The following is a 16596-nucleotide window of genomic DNA, read 5'->3' on the forward strand; positions in this document are numbered from 1 at the left end:
ACACTTAGTTTGGCATTGATGTGCTGTGGGAAAAATCACCTCTGGAAGTGCTTTATGAGAAATCAGTTGTGAGAAAAAACAGTAAACTAAATTTTAAATCCTTGTGAAACTCTTAAGCCCGTCCCTCTCCCGGAGTCCCACTTCAGAGGGGCTATATGAAGCTTATGCGTCGACCTTCAATCTTAACATGGCTCTCCCAAACTGTTCAGCTCTCTATGTTACAGTTAATTGAATTTTCATTTCACTGAAGTTGAGAACTCAGCAGAGTTTAAAAATGCAATTAGAATATGCACGAGACACCGGAATGTTAATTGAACAGCAATCTAAATCAAAAATTGGATTTTTCCTTGCATAAAATACCAAGCCACATCCAGAACACCAAGAATTTAGCATAAAGATAGCATCTCAGGATAAATAACACATTATTTCCTCACATTTCTCGTTATAGTCTCTTTCCACCCCCGACAAGCAAATCGTCAACGTTACTCTCCCTGCCCCTCTTCAAGATGCCTCTATACCTGGCTCGCGTATCTGAATGGATGTTCTTGACAAACTTGCTTCGAGTTCATTTAACTCATCAAGGTCCAACTCATCATCATCATCATCATCTTCAATGTCATCATTGACGGGAACTTCAGAACCAGCAGCACTAGTCGAGGCGCTTGGCCCTCCTGCTGCTGAGTTGTCTTTGGCCTGAAATGAAGCACGGTCAAACTCAGATCACATAAAATAATGGAAATTGTCGAATTGTTCATGTAAACGGGATCACACAATATAAGGGAAATTGCTGAATTGTCCATGTAAACGGGAACCATCGGACTTTATTTGAAATAGGTAGTCTTAAGAGTTCAATAAATCACTGGATACATTTCACCAAAAAAATAGAAAGCACTGGATAAAAGAGGACACCCAGGATATTCATCAATCCTGGTTTCAGAATATTTGTTCCTTGGTAATGAGCTAGATGTAGTTCTACAGAGTTGTAAAAATAATTGTTCACCGAATAGAGAATAACCAAAGCGAAGCTTTCAGTTATTGTGTCACTGATGTATCTTAAAAGAAAAAGTATGAAAATTTCTATTTTGGAAAAGACCACCACCTCACGTATGGTCTTGAGAATTTCTCACCATAGTGTATTCACATCAATATCAAACTTCAATCTCATGCAATCTCATGATGTCATCACTTCTTTTAACATAAGTGAACAGTGTGTTATTATGATCATGTTTTAAAGAACATGTTTTTATCTAAATGTACCGTAGAGTTTCCCCTATAGACGCTACAAGTCAAACAGGGGCCACTCTTTCAAAACAGGATACACCTAGACTTTTGAAACAACTAATATGGATGAAGGGAAAAGAAAGAAAAAGACTGAAACTAATTACGTAAAGCAATAGCACTCCGTGGCATGAAATATCATGTCAACAAATAACACTTAAAATGGAGTGCAAGCACATGTAGACATGTTAAGGGTTAGAGCACAAGTTTACCCAGTCACAGACGCTCACTTTAAAGAGTTCATGGTTAGAATTACTGAGGATGCGTGGAACAAGCAACACATAGAACAAAGAAGGGATAAGACATACACCGTATACACCCTTAAAAGGATCCTGATGCATGTAATCAAAATTTTATAATCTCACCAGAAAAACCCTTGAGACCATGATCTACTTATAAACAGAACCAACAAAGAGAGACATAACTAAATAAAAAGCATAACGAGATAGAAAAAGGATTTGAAAAGCAAATCACGTCAAGAACAGAAATTTTATCGCATAGCTCCAATCACATCATTTTGGTCATTGGCAAATGTAAAAGAATGTTCCATGATCTCTTTTAACCCATTTTTTCACAGCACTATCATTATAATTGCGGCCATTCTGCGCCCTATGCAATGGCCAGAAACCCAGCATTAAAACTTCTATCCCATTACACTGCACAAACTTTGTATTCTAGAGACAAGATAACAAAAAAAGATTAATTCCTTTTATTTTTCCTTCAAAAAAGAAAGAAACTCAGGTGATGCACATAGCAGATAATAACTTCCAGGCAATCAAACCCAAAAACAAAAAAAAAATAACAAACCAACCCACAATGACCAGAAAAAGAGCCTCTATGGACACTTATTTCTTTTGATAAGCCAATGCTTTTCTTTGGTAGCATAAAAACGTGCTGACTTGAGATACAGAAACCTCTCTTAATACCAAAATGGAAGCAAACTCACAGATAAGAAAATAAATTCACACAAGTCAGCGATGAGATGTTGGAAGTTAAAATTTAGCCAACACGATACCAAAAGATGTACAGAGACGTACTAAGGCGGCCGACTTCAAAGTGACATACTATCAGTCCATAAATCGATTATATTCATAGTATAAAAAGAAAATATTACCTTCTCTTCAGCGGCCTCAGGATCTTGTCTTTGATATTTTTCATACGCTTCAGCATCATCCACAAACAAGGTAGCATCTGATAGAAACAACTCACGACCACTGAAATACAGGAAAGCTTGAGTCAATAGCATAATACAGAGAACATTCACAAAATGCAAAGCATAAAAGGAACAGAACCTCATGCGGTCATTCTTAGCCCTCTCTGCTCGTTGTGCGGCCAGGCCAGCCTCTTTCTCTTCCGTCTTTTTATTCCTCCATTGCATGAACAACTCAGTGGTCATTGGAGTAATGGTTGTTACTTTTGCACGCTGCAGTAATCATCAGATGAGCATTAGTAAGAATTAAAAATAAAACAGAGGAAACAAGGCTAAAAATACTTAGGGATGCAATACACAACAAATGTACAAAGGGTTTCTATGATTCTATCACCAAATAAATGGACACAATGAAAATGCAAAGTCAACAAAATCAATATGATCATCACCTGATTTTCAATTTCATCCTCAATGGCAACTTTTTCAGCCTCTTCATCAAGAAGCGCCTTCATCTGAGATTTCAAAACATAACCAGGAGGAAGAGCATGTCTGTAGTGGCACTCTTTTCCACCATTTGGACAAGACCAAAACCAACCATATTGCTTCTTTTCCACTGCATCTAAGAAGTGTTTGCAAACCTGTACATATTAAACGCCAGCTTAGATTCATAACATATATTGCATGCTAAAGTCAGAAATTTCACGTTACCCAATGATTAGGTCAAATAAGAAATAGTATTTACTGTTTACCTGTCACCATTTTTAATATTTAAGTATTTTCTCATCTCGAGGACAAAAAAAATTTCCCCTCTATTACAATAACTCCACCCAGTTTAACTCACTAGCATAGCCTACAAATAGGGAACCCAAGCAAAAATCCCAAATATTTTGCAAGCAACATTACAAATTCTATACAAGAATATGTCTTAGTTAATATTCAGCAAAGCAAAACCCACAACTGAAATAGAGTAAAAGTAAAAGTATCCATCTGCCAAATCTTTGTACATAAGACAGAAAATTGATCGCCTGAACCCACTATAAAGTTGAGCATTTTAACGTATACCATTGTCAATGACTTGTTCTTTCAAAGACATAAATCAGCTATCAGATTGTGACGTCAATAATTTAAACTGTAACATAACCCTTAGGATCAATGATTGCACAGCTGATCTACGCCACCTAAACTAGTTTTAAGTGAAGACTGATGTCCAATGCAACTAAGGCTCTGCCAGTCTGCCTCCCTCTTCTTTTTCTCTCTCTTTTTCCCTTCATGAAACATAATAACATATCATTGATGTAGTGGGTAATGTGCCCAGAAAGGCCTTCATATTCTAATCACCAAAACATTTGGAGGGTGGGTAGGGAGGAAGGAGGGGGATAGATAGATGGATATCTAGAGACAGATGGAGAGCAACACATTCAACTGCCAATATCTTACTAAAAGCTTCTATATCAGAAATCAAAAATAATTTACTGTATGAAAACAGACATACAATTTCGGTGGGCTTATTCTGGTTATACTCATTCTTCTTTGACTCCACAACCTTTTCCAACGTCGCTTGATCCCAATCCTCCATAGTGTCTGAAATATAATGAGTAAAGAATAAGCAAATCACATGTGATATATTAGCATCAGAATATTAAACAAGATAATTCCATCCTTCTCACCTTCATCATCACGTTTATCACTGTAAATATCAATCTTTTCACCCTTCCTCTGGACATTCAAGTCATGCGAAAACTTGCACTTGAATCCCTTGGTACATTGTCCAACCTTGAAAAACTCGCATAATATAGACTTGGGATCAACACCTATTCAAATTCCGAATTCGATTACAAGCATTCCAAATCCAATCCGCTATCGAACACAACATAATCGACCACCACCAAACAACAATTAAAAAAATGTGAGAGTTGGGGGACATACTACATACCAGCTGGCACTTTAGGCTGACTAACAGCAACCTTAAACAAATCATTAAGCTCCTTCTCTTTTGCTTTCTCTTCCTCCTTCTTTTTCTGCAAAACCCTTTACTTTGATAAAACCCAATTCCAAAAACTCACGCCCAAACACTAATTCCCGATAAAAATAGTTAATTTACTTTCTCAGCTGATTTCTGCTTATCCAAACAGAACCCAACAGGGAAAAAACAACAGAGATACGAAAAAGGATCCGAATAACGAAAAGCGGGAGTATGACCTTAGCCTTGGTGGGGTCTACTTTGGGCTGGACAGACTGCTGGAGATTCTGGACGTACTTCTGGACATTCTTGCTCTTGTTCTTGTTCTTGAGCCCGAAGGTCTTGTCCTCCACCACCTTCTGCTTCTTCGCCAAGTCGGCCTTCGATGCCTTTGGCGGCATGGCTCCTTCGAATCCAACAAACAGAAAAATCAATAGTAAAAAGGGGGGAAATTGAACAATCTGTGGTTTCCGAATTGAATGAAAGTTATGAACTCGGTACGGATTCGCTTAATTTTGAATGAGATGGCGCTTAGGGTTTTCGACAGCCCTCTCTGAGGCGCGAGAAGGACGAGCGAACGGCGGTAGAGTGACGAGGCTGAGGACTTGAGAGTGTTTTTGATTGGCTGGGATAAGATGCCGATTTTGCCCTAACTTTCTTGCTACTATTGACTAGTGGTGAATTTTGACTGTTAAGCAAAATCATTAAAATTCTATTTTTAAAACTAAAATTAAATAAAAATTTAATAACAAATTGTTGAGTAATTTCAGGCCTTATTTCAAATAATACGTTTTGTGTTTGATTTGTAGCGTTGATAAATCAAACAATAGCAAGCTAAGACTAAAATGTCTTTTTGAATTTTCCCGTCCTTAAAAAGCTGGACTGCAACCATCAACTAGTTTTCCCCTTTTTTTTTTAATTAAAAAAAAAAAAAACTGATTTTGAGAATTAAAAGGATATAATCGTCACTTTCAAATTACCCTTTTAGGTTTGCCACGTGGCGTTCTAACTTCTGTGAGGTTCACAATTGCGTACTACGCGCCGAAGCGAGACCGTTTACCGTTAAAGTGTTAGCCACGGACCACACAGAGCAATGCTTAAAGAGGGAGAGGGAGAGGGAGAGGGAGAGATGACGCCGATGAGATACCGCGCGGTCTATCGGATTTCTCAGTACAAAAACAGAGCGCCATTTTTCTTCCAATTCCGTCCCTACTCTCAGTCCAATTATCAACAATCCAGGCCGGAACGGTTGGTCCAATTCAATTATCCAAATCCTCTGTTTGGCTGCCGAGAAACTGTAGGGAGGGAATAGAAAAAAGTTGAAAACATGTGTTTAATTGCATTTCAGGTCTTCGTTTGGGATTGCGTTCGACATCGACGGGGTTATTCTCCGCGGCCGGGCTCCGGTGGGAGGGTCGCCTCGAGCTTTGAGGAAACTGTACGGACATTCAGGTGCACTAAAAACTTCATCTTTCTCTCTCTAAAGTAAGAAATTTCGTTTATTTTTCAGAAATCTGAAATAAAAAATAGAGAATTTTGGTTTTGTATTATTGTGATCGTTGGTTTGGTTGTAGCTACATTGGCTAGAGCAGACGTGGCAGCAAGTTTGAATCCCGCTTCTCGTAGTTTAGATTGTAAGGAAAGGATGGTCTCACCAGCTTAATAAAACTATTGCTTCTTTGTAGGTACTTTGAAGGTTCCCTTTGTGTTTTTGACCAACGGTAAGACACCTAAGCGGTTTGTTTTCGTGTAGCATTGCGAAGAATTAGTATATATGATAAATTTCTATGGAAAGTGTATCTGCCCCCATTGTAATTGCATTGGATTTTTGTTCGAATTTCATTTGGTTTGGTTGGAACAGGAGGTGGCGTCCCTGAATCAAGACGAGCAACTGAGTTAACTGAAATTTTGGGAGTTAACATCCTGCCTTCTCAGGTAATATTCTGAGATCTAATTCTTTGATTATTATGAGCATAAGGACGACGTTGTGTTGTCTCCCATTTTCTGCGACTGTAATTTGACTGATGGAACCTTTGGCATAGCTCTCTTTTCTGTGTTATGGTGGTGCAGGTTGTTCAGGGGCACACACCTTTTAAAAATTTGTTGACGAGGTATAAATCAGCTTCACATGAATCTTTTTCTACAGAGATTTTTTTAATTCAATGTCAATGTGTCATACTCTTCTTCATCTTTCTAGGTATAAATCTTAGTCTGATTAATGGTCTCCTTGTTTCTGTGCTATCTTTGAGTAACAGTGTTATATCGTAGGAAATATCATGCAACCAAGGCCACAGAAATTGTTCTTACTTTACATGTTGGATGAGCTAGAGGGATCGAAAGTGGGTAGACAACTTAGACGAATACAAAATTTGGGGGATATTTCGTGTCTGCCAAATTGAAATTCTTTGGTTTGGAAGTTCCTGAATGTTGTTTATGCTGGTACTGAATAATAGCCAAATTTGGAGATAAATCTCATCGGAGCTAATAGCTGACTCTTCTTCCATAGGTGAAATTGTCCCTCCATGTCAAATAGTCATATCTTTTCCTATCGCATACCTCTGTTTAGTACTTCTTGGATGTCCATTTTGCAAAAGTTGAAAAAGCACTATCTCGTTGAAAGGTTCTATACATCCACCCTTTAAGAGCATCTCTTGCATGGAGACTTATTCCTCATTTTGTTATAATAAGAAATTCAAGTTTTCCTGTGTACATACGTACTTGGGCCATGACTTTGTTTATGGTTCAGAGTATAACAATGTATTGACCTGTTTTCATCATCTTATGTTATGTCTATTTTTATCCTTTTTATTCAGATATGAAAATGAACTCATTGTTGCTCTGGGAAAAGGGGAACCGGCTCTTGTAATGTCTGAGTATGGTTTCAAGTAAGTTTTACCTTCCGTTCTTAGTTGTAGCATCTTCTGGTTTTGAACTCCGTACCTTCTGTTGCTAGATTTTGTAAAAGTAACAGATAGCTAAATTTATATTGGGTGGCAGAAAGGTTCTCTCATTAGATGAGTATGCATCACACTTCAAGAATATTGATCCTGTATCCCAATATAAGATGTGGAGAACTAAGCAGACATCGGATTGCAGTAGCCAACACAAGGAGTCTGTGCCGAGATATGATGTTTATTCTGACAGGGTTAGTGCAGCTTTTGTTGTCAGCGATCCTGTGGATTGGGGTAGGGATATTCAGGTACTTCATTTCGCTGCTTACAATGCAGTATTAAGGAATCATTGTGCGTTAGGATCTCAAATTATAGCTTCTTTTGGCATAGCAGTTTCATTTCTCACATAAATTGCCAAATTTTGCATGCTTATTATGAACTAGAAAGTAAAGTTTTGGGAGCTGCAATACCGTCATGTTATTCCAGAAGGCCTCGATCATTTTTGTTCCTGCAAAAGCTCTGAGCTGGTTCATGAATTGGTTTAGGTTCTCTGTGACATTCTAAGATCTGGAGGGCTTCCTGGACAAGAGAATGGGCATCAACCACCTCTATATTTTGCCGCAGATGATCTTGAGTATCAGGTTGGTCACTATGATTTTCCCTCTCTAAAGATGCTGGACCATGAATATGGAGATATAGAAACAACCTGAGATTTGTTTGGTTTACCATTGACACATTATCGTTAGAATAAACTGAAAGAGGAAACCCTTATTTAACTATTGTCCCATCATTTTTTCGTGAGTATGTGATCCGCTTGCTGAAATCCATTGAACCTTGACTATTCCCATGAACATTTTTAATGAATCCTCATGTCTAATAAAAGGGTTCTATTTGGTTGATTTGCTCCATTCCCTCGCCTTTGGAAGAGTAGAATTCATTCACTCTTATTTTCATCACGAACTTACTTTTTATTCAACTTGAAGTTTCACATGATGATTAGGATTGTACTGATAAGCTGCCTACATACAGGCTGCATTTCCTTCTGAGCGACTTGGAATGGGTGCTTTCAGAATTGCACTAGAAAGCATCTTCAACCGGTGAGACTGGCTGTTTTGTCACGCCTAATTGGTGTACCTTTTCAGTGATGCACATCTGATCGAATATTTAGTCAAAGGGCTCTTCGGTTGTAACTGCATGAGCTCATAAATGGCCAATACAATATCTTAGCATTGCTTCTTTGATCCCTTTTGAGAAGCCCGGTAATTGTCATAGCTCATCCATTAAGAGAGTTTTACAAGATCAAATTGATGATGATTGAAGAAAGTTTAGCAGAGATAATTGATTTGTTTTGGGAAACTAAGCACAACTGAAATATGATTTTAAAATCTTGAACTACTTATATGAAAAAAGCATGCTCATGCACATTTAAACTAGTGAGTTATTCTGGATATCTACTATGTCGTAATATGATTTTTGTTTGGCTTTGCTGCAGAATTCACCATGATGCTCTGGAATATGTATCTTTTGGGAAGCCAAATCCGTTTGTATTTGAGAACACTGAAACTCTGTTGGCACAGCTTCAACCATCTCATTGTGATAATGATATTACAACTGCTGGAGACTCTCCGTCACATGCTTTCAAAACCCTTTATATGATCGGCGACAACCCTTCAGTTGATGTCAAAGGTGCTCGGCAGGTTTGTTTGTCATGTTTCTTGTGGTGACAAGTTTTTACCGTTAAATGATTTGAATGTGCATTGACAAATCATCACGCCTGATTCTCAGGCTGGACATCCTTGGTTTTCTATTTTGACGAGGACCGGCGTTTTTAAGGGCAAAGATAATCATGCTGAGTTTCCAGCAGACCTGGTAAGTTGGATATATATGTGTGCGCGCACATGTGTACATATTACTAGAATACTTGGTTGCGGGTGAAACGAATTCTACGCTAAGAAGTTCCTTCGCTTTTGTTCCTTCTGTAGGTTGTAGATACTGTACAAGAGGCAGTGGACTACATTCTGAAGAGGGAAGGAACTTCTGTAGGTTGTTAACGCTCATAAGCGCACTTGCTTTTACTACAAGAATGTTGAATTGCTCGAATCTAATTAATACAACAAATAATTACGGGAGTTGTCACTGGCACCCTAAAAATGTCACCATGCATTCCTCTCGAGTGAAGGAAAAAATAAATAAAGGTGAAATAGCATGACATATTTTCAAGTGTTTACAACAAATTAATGTTAATAGCTGTGGCTAGGATCGGTGGTAACTTCATACTTCTTTTCCTTTTTGCTTCAGCTTGCGTTTTCCCCTACTCTCTCCTAATATGCCTTTGATCCCACCGTCCTTAGCCCCAAACTCCGTCCTCCACTTCATTCTACTCCCTGATTCTTGTTGGTGGATCTACAGCGGTAGCGGGGGTTGCAAGCTGCTAGGGTTTGTGTTTTGCTTTCTTGCTTTGTTTTCTTTCTATTTTGGGCTCCAAAACCTGTTTTGGGCCATGTTTTGTTTTGTTTTGAAGGTCCTTTTCTTTATATTGTACTTATCTTGTAATTTAACCTCTACAATGAGTTGAGCCCTTACATGATGGTGTGGGCTCGAACCTCTTCAATCATTAATCTAACATTTAATTTAATAAAATTTATTTTTTGACCAAAAAAAAAAAAAAATACCCTACATGTGTACATTTACTTTGTTGGTAATAAAATTTACCTTTTAACCGAAGAGTCATGCTCTCTTAAGGTCCTCATTTTAAGGACGTATAAGAATCAAATGCATATTAGCTAAGATCCAAAGGCTTAAAATATTTGACAACTTAATAAATCCAAACAATGAAATAAGTAGAAAATTAGTTTATGCATTTGGTTCTCATCCTTAAAATGAAGACCTTAGAAGAACAAGAGACTTTAATCAAAAAGGAAAGGGAAGTGTTATTGGCACTCAAAAAATCACATTCTACACTCCTCATAAGTGTATTTTTCTTTCTAAATATAGAAAGCATGAAGTGTAGAATGAGAATTTTGGAGTACCAATAACAATTCCCAAAAGTAAACTTAAAAAAGATAAGTTGGCAAAAATGACCCTGGAATTTACAAATTCTAACATACCACCCGGTCGGCCAATTTTTTACTTACGTAAACACCAAAATGTCATGTAGGTTATTTTCCACCCCTCCTAATACCATTTAAGCACCAGAAGGTCCGGAACCTTCGACCAACCCCCACCCAACAGAAAAACCGCAATAACATGTTGTCACTTGTTACTTGAGAGCTCAGCTCGAAGAATCCATGGAACCCGAAAGCAAGGGACTCAAGACAGCTGAAGAAGGAGAAGGAGAAGGAGAAGGAGACTACATTGTAATTTCAGAGGTGGGACGAGGCTCTTTCTCCACCGTGTCAAAAGCCGTGCACCGCCAAAGCGGCCAGGTGGTGGCTCTCAAGCAGGTCCACCTTTCCCGCCTCAACCGCCACCTCAAGAATTGCTTGGATTGCGAGATCAATTTCTTGTCCTCCGTTAACCACCCCAACATCATCCGCCTCCTCAGTTCTTTCCAGGTTTTCAAGTTTTTCTGCGTTGCGGTTAACTGCACTTTTTTAATGCGGACATGCTGTCAAATAAATATGTTGTCGATGTTGTTGATATTATTGATACTGCGAACTTACAGTTGCCAATATGCGATCGGTTTGGTTGTGGATACATTAATTTGTCTGCAGGTGCAGTCAACCGCAACGTACAAGTACTGTTTAATTTGGTTGCACGAAGTTGAGCTTCTGTCTTTATTGCAGGATGAAGGTTGTGTATTCATGGTGTTGGAATTCTGTGATGGGGGAAATTTGGCTGCGTATATTCGGCGTCACGGAAGAGTTGAAGAACGTATTGCCAAGAGATTTATGCAGCAGCTCGGTAGCTTCTTATTCGCATTGTTCCCTGTGAATTTGTAATGGGGATCCACAGCGCTTCGATTCTCCGGTCTGAAAATCTAATCAACTTCTTGTTATGCTTGCAGGGGCGGCGTTGGAAATACTACATTTGCACCACATCATTCATAGAGACTTGAAACCAGAGGTAAAAACAGGAGTCTACTGAAAGATGGTAACAAAATGCAGTTTCATATTCGTATTTTTTGAACTCGATTCTGTTGATTTTTTCGCTCGCATCCAAAATTGAAGCAATGAATTGGTTTGTTCAAAAATTGCCTACGTTGTGATTTTGTTGTACTAGAACATTCTACTCTCTGGCACTCAAGATGATGTGGTGCTAAGGGTAGCTGATTTCGGTCTCTCGAGGTAAACTCTAGCAGAGAGATCCTTATGCGGAAATTCATCCGCTAACCCGTTTAGTATGATTTAAAGCAACCAACTGTGGTAGTTTCATTCCTTAATACCTTTTCTTTTCTATATTGTACAGAAGTTTACATCCAGGTGATTATGCCGAGACAGTTTGTGGATCCCCATTGTACATGGCACCTGAAGTTCTTCAGTTTGAAAGATATGATGGGAAGGTACGGTCTTGTCTATAACTCGTGCCATTTTCCCCTTTCAATCACGATGAGTCAAAATTGACGGGTTCAGTTTATAGGTTGACATGTGGAGCGTTGGTGTAATTCTTTTCGAGCTTCTCAATGGTCGCCCTCCTTTCCCTGGTAGGACTAATGTTCAGGTACTAACTTCTGCTTTTCATTGCAAAAGGTCCCTTTAGTCACACTTGCCCAGATCGTTGATAAATTTTACTTTCCAGGTGCTTAAGACCATCAAGTCATCCACATACCTTCCTTTTGACCAAGTCATCCTTTCTAGATTGCATCCAGACTCCGTCGATATGTGTTCAAAACTGTTGTCTCGAAATCCAGGTTTAGCGTTTTACCTTCCTCAGTTTCATACGCCCTTTCTACATCGCATCCTGACGTATGTGTTCAAAACTGGCTATACATTAGCTATTCTCTGATGTATTTGATGCACTACTGCAGTTAAGCGCCTGTCCTTCAGCGAATTCCATTCGCACAGGTTTTTTCGAGGTTTTTGAGAAGAATTGAGATGCGAAAACATTTACAGGAACACAAATGTTGTAGCACTCTGCACATAAAGTGATTTCACCGTTGTGTATGATTCCCAAACCGATAAATTGCGTTAGAAGAGGTGTTGAACAGAAATGTCAAGATTCCAGGCTCCGTTGTGCAATTTCGCTGTTTAAGGCAATTGTTTTGGTTGTAACTATGAGCGTAGAAGTTGTAATCCTCCTACGAAAGTGGACTACACAAGTATTATCCTCGTTCCTGTTATGCATCAAGTAAAGTTGAGTTTGCAGGCATAGCGTTCCTGTGAGTTTTCAAATTTACGCATACATAAAATATCATCAGGCATCAGCAAATGCGATATAAAAGGAGCTACTTCTTATTTACGAGATCATTCATATCAGCGAAAGCATCAAGAAGGATGCGTGTGTTCAACGAAATCAGGTCTAGCCTACAGATCTCAGGGATTAGCATATAGCCAATAACGGTTAGCTTCCGAATTTCTGTTCATGTGTAATCTACATTCTCACACCATTTCAGCAGTGCTTGTTAAAAATTGTCTCGATAACACTCTGAGCTATAGGATGATAAGTCTCGCGAGCGGCTGCAAACACCTGTTTCGCCAAAATCTTCTCTTCCTCCTTTCCATTGCCTTCCACAAGAGCACTGTAGAGGGGGACAAGGTACTTCTTCCTCCCAACTTCCTTCAAAGTTCTTTCCACCTCGCCGAAGTAGTCTTTGCACTTGGAAGCAATGGCCAGCAGGAGAAATGTCACCTTCACGTCATAATCTCTCGATTCTGACAGACTGAAGCGCGAGTTCAACTCTACAATCTGCAAATACATAAATCATGATGAGACAACATAAAAGTTTGGAGAGATTCGACGGTAAAATGGGAACTGAAGCTGACTCAGAAATGTGTTCTAATAATTGACAATATTAACATTTTCGGTTCTGAGAAAACAAGAAGATGTTTACTTAAATTTAACTTTTCAATGCAGAAAGAAAACGAAAACGCGAAACTTTCTAAGCTCAGTATGATTACCTGGGAATTGCCACAGCATTGCAGAGCTTAAACAAACTAAGAAATTAACTACAAAAAGTGTGTTGAAGGCCGCTATAAAATCAAGTAATAGAAAACAAGGTAATACGAAAATCTTAGAAGAGAAGAAACACAACAGTACCTGTAAAGGTTCAATAGACTTGGGGAGGTTCTCCAAGTAGAGTTCCCACTCCTGCCCTCTCCAGTCAGCAACTTCATCCGCCCCTGGCATCCTACCAAACTTAAATTCATTTGCCATGGACACAATCTTTGCATATATGTTAGAAACCGGTTCATACGCATCAGGAGGGATACCGGTGCCCTCAGTCCACAACACTAAGTCAACCTCTTTCTCTATTCCAGGTAGGTTTGCTTTCAGAAAGTCGAGAAATGTATCGGTATCAATTGATTGGAACTTGAAGGTGGCAATGTATTTCTTCAGAAACTCATCAAATGCAGGCCTTCCAACCTTTATATTTTTAAAACCAAGTGCCAATCAGATCGTCTTTACAGGTCAATACCAAGAAACAAAAGAAGTTACAATTTCAACATACCTGACGTTCAATGCGCCACAGAAACTGGAAACCCTTTTCGTATGGAACTTCAGAATACACATCATCTGGGTCAACTCCTTCCTGGTTGGTTTTCAGCTTTGTGACCTCCAAGTTATCCTTGAACCTCTCCATTTCCTTATTCAAACCCCGCCAGCCAATTCCAATGTTCAATGCAGCTCTGTCCTCACCTTGCACAGCCTCAACAATTCTCCTCTCAGCATACGTCGTGAAACCCTGTACCAATAAGTAAAGATTAACACCCTGATCTCGTTTCCAAGAACAGTACGAGCATAACATAGATCAACATAATCAACTACAACCGGAAGCTCGTAATCAGTAAGACATTCATTCTTCACATTCTCCTAACCCTACACGGCATTACTCCGTCAAGGATTCGCACATTGCGGTTTTAACAAGACAAAACTAAAAACTGGCCTCAAATGCACTGTAGGCAGATAGTATTACGTCAAAAGAAGAAAACAAGCATTTCAAGATCACAACATTGATCAAATTTGAACTTAGCACCAATCAAATAGGCAAAAACAAACAGCATCTATCTATTGAAAATTTCGACATAAAAACCGAGAATCTGAACCAATTGATAATCAGGAATTGAAAAGTTAATGCCATCAAACGAATGTATGAATGTAAATTTTGGTACCTCATTCAACCAAAAATGTTCATTAGTCTTGTTGGTGATCAAGTTCCCAGTCCAGCTATGAGCCAGTTCGTGCGCCACCACCTGCGCGCCGCTGGAGTCGCCTTTGAGCACCGTTGGCGTCAAGAACGTCATTCTCGGATTCTCCATTCCACCGTACGGAAAGCTCGGCGGCAGCACCAAGAGATCGAACCTTTCCCACTCGTACGGCCCAAACAAGGCCTCCCCTTGCCTGATCATGTCCTCGGTGCTCGCAAACTCCGTCGCCGCCGATTCAAGCACCGCCGGCACCGCCTCAGAGTAAACCCTCGTTCTCGGGCCCACCTCCCGGTACCCTAGCTCACCGACGGCAAACGCGAACAGGTACGGCGGGATTGGCTGCTCCATCACGAACTCCTCGACGACCCTGTCGTCGGCACACCACAAGGCGTCGCCAGAGATCAGCGCCGACCCCTCACCGGGGATTGGGTCGCGGCGGTCCACGTGACGCGCGGACATGACGGCGGAGAGCTGGCGGGGTACATTGAGCTTGGCCGCGTAGCGCACACGCGCAGCGGGAGTGTCCTGGCAGGGGAAGACGGAGCGCGCGTGGATGGCCTGGCATTGGGTGTAGACAAACGGCAGCCGTTTGTTGAAGGTCTGGGGAGGGGAGAGCCACTGGAGGGCGGAGGAGGAGGGGGAGGTGGAGTAGAGGATCAAGACGGAGGAAGCGTTGGAGAGGGTGAAGGCGAGGTGGCAGCCTTTGATTGGGTCAGGAGGGGAGATGACGTAAGAGATAGGATCGGAGGGGTTTTGGGGGTCGATGACGGAGTGGATGGTGAGGCCACGGACGTCGAGGGAAACTGGGCCGGAGTACGGGGCGGGGAGGGTGAGGAGGGCGGAGGCGTGGATGGTGGAGGAGGGGAAGTCGAAGAAGAAGGAGAGGGAAATGTGGGTGGCGAGTGGGTGAGTCGAATCAGTGAACGAGTGAGGGTCGATGGGCGCCATTGAGAAATGTTTTGGGTTTGGGGCGTGGAAACGGACAAATGCTGAATTTAGTGAGGGTGGATGGGCGCAATAACTATTTTTCTCAATTTTCAATTTTCTCTTCTTTTTTTTTTTTTTTTTTTTCCTTTGACATGAACTTTTTGGATGGAGAATCAGGCGCGGGTAGATATATGCTAAACTTTTGTGGTTTTTACATTTTTTTAGGGAGATTTATTTAAGAAAACTAATAAAAATGATTTAAAAATTTTGAGAATGACAAAATAAAAAGGTAAAGTGAATAGAATTAGGATTGATTTTTAGTGTAAAAATATAGTTTTTCGTTAAAGTGAGCAGTACCTGGAGTTTTTCGTTAAAATTCTCATTTCTTTTAGGGATGTGGTATCCACACATCCCTTTTTACTTCTTCCACACTTTTTTAGTTTTAACCGTTGGATTGAATGAATCAACGAAGATCAACGGATAGAAATTAATAAGGGTGTGTGAGAAGTAAAAACGGGTATGTGGATAGCACACCCCTTATTTAATTGAGAGATTTTATTTTTTTTAATAAATTTAGGGATATTTAATTGAAAAACATTATTTGAACTCATCTAAGATCATCTTCAAAGGAAATATCAAATTTTGAACGTAAAATTTAAATTTTCATAGTTTTTGTGGCACTTTGACATCTTTTAAGTTTTGTTCTCCAACTGATATATCAAATTAAATTTATTATTTTATAAAATAAATTATTAAACTAATTAAAATTTAATAAAAGACATTTAAAGTTCAATCAGTAATCTAATCACCTTCCTTGATTGAAAATAAGAAAAAAAATATGATAATTGTATCGGTCAACTCAACATTAATTATAATAAATTATTAAACAAATTAAAAATTAATAAAATACATTTAATAATTAATAATAAAAAAAACATTTGAAGTTGCTATCAAATTTGACCGCAACCTTTTTTCCATGTCATTGCCACATAGGATTTGGCACTTCGGTTGGAGAATATTAGTGTGGTCTTTTTTTACTATTATAGTTGATGTGTACATTTTGGCATTTCATTTGGAGATGCTCTA

The 16596-nt window shown here is 39.4% G+C and overlaps 4 protein-coding genes across 7 annotated transcripts; 2 read left to right on the plus strand and 2 right to left on the minus strand.

Moving 5' to 3' along the window:
• Positions 1-324: 324 nt before the first annotated feature.
• LOC137734140 (zinc finger CCCH domain-containing protein 11) lies at positions 325-5014 on the minus strand. The gene is made up of 9 exons (XM_088696607.1): positions 4890-5014; positions 4628-4794; positions 4362-4446; positions 4096-4239; positions 3921-4009; positions 2878-3066; positions 2571-2701; positions 2393-2492; positions 325-693 (listed from the first exon to the last, which is right to left on the minus strand). Exons 2-9 carry the CDS (start codon positions 4787-4789, stop codon positions 502-504), a joined length of 1092 nt encoding a protein of 363 aa, XP_088552733.1. The 5' UTR covers positions 4790-4794; positions 4890-5014; the 3' UTR covers positions 325-501.
• A 422-nt stretch (positions 5015-5436) lies between these two features.
• Positions 5437-9919, plus strand: LOC137735075 (mitochondrial hydrolase YKR070W). 4 transcript variants are annotated; one of them, XM_068474447.2, is made up of 13 exons: positions 5437-5636; positions 5737-5840; positions 6074-6109; positions 6250-6323; positions 6459-6499; positions 7202-7273; positions 7386-7587; positions 7825-7920; positions 8309-8376; positions 8772-8976; positions 9065-9148; positions 9262-9474; positions 9578-9919. In XM_068474447.2, exons 1-12 carry the CDS (start codon positions 5482-5484, stop codon positions 9328-9330), a joined length of 1206 nt encoding a protein of 401 aa, XP_068330548.1. In that variant the 5' UTR covers positions 5437-5481; the 3' UTR covers positions 9331-9474; positions 9578-9919. The 4 variants fall into 4 exon arrangements, with proteins under 4 accessions (XP_068330548.1, XP_068330547.1, XP_088552735.1 ...); XM_068474446.2 differs by having other exon boundaries at positions 5467-5636; positions 9262-9322; XM_088696609.1 differs by having other exon boundaries at positions 5467-5636; positions 8772-8965; positions 9262-9322; positions 9578-9656.
• A 508-nt stretch (positions 9920-10427) lies between these two features.
• On the plus strand, positions 10428-12609 carry LOC137733119 (serine/threonine-protein kinase ATG1t). Its single transcript, XM_068472278.2, has 8 exons — positions 10428-10833; positions 11065-11182; positions 11286-11344; positions 11501-11565; positions 11687-11780; positions 11858-11938; positions 12017-12128; positions 12246-12609. Exons 1-8 carry the CDS (start codon positions 10567-10569, stop codon positions 12299-12301), a joined length of 852 nt encoding a protein of 283 aa, XP_068328379.1. The 5' UTR covers positions 10428-10566; the 3' UTR covers positions 12302-12609.
• A 37-nt stretch (positions 12610-12646) lies between these two features.
• Positions 12647-15594, minus strand: LOC137734047 (leucine aminopeptidase). Its single transcript, XM_068473304.2, has 4 exons — positions 14548-15594; positions 13887-14120; positions 13475-13801; positions 12647-13123 (listed from the first exon to the last, which is right to left on the minus strand). Exons 1-4 carry the CDS (start codon positions 15529-15531, stop codon positions 12827-12829), a joined length of 1842 nt encoding a protein of 613 aa, XP_068329405.1. The 5' UTR covers positions 15532-15594; the 3' UTR covers positions 12647-12826.
• Between the last annotated feature and the right edge of the window lie 1002 nt (positions 15595-16596).

This window comes from Pyrus communis, chromosome 7 (assembly GCF_041283825.1).
Source record: "Pyrus communis isolate YQ-2024b chromosome 7, ASM4128382v1, whole genome shotgun sequence".
In the NCBI taxonomy this organism is placed as follows: domain Eukaryota; kingdom Viridiplantae; phylum Streptophyta; class Magnoliopsida; order Rosales; family Rosaceae; genus Pyrus; species Pyrus communis.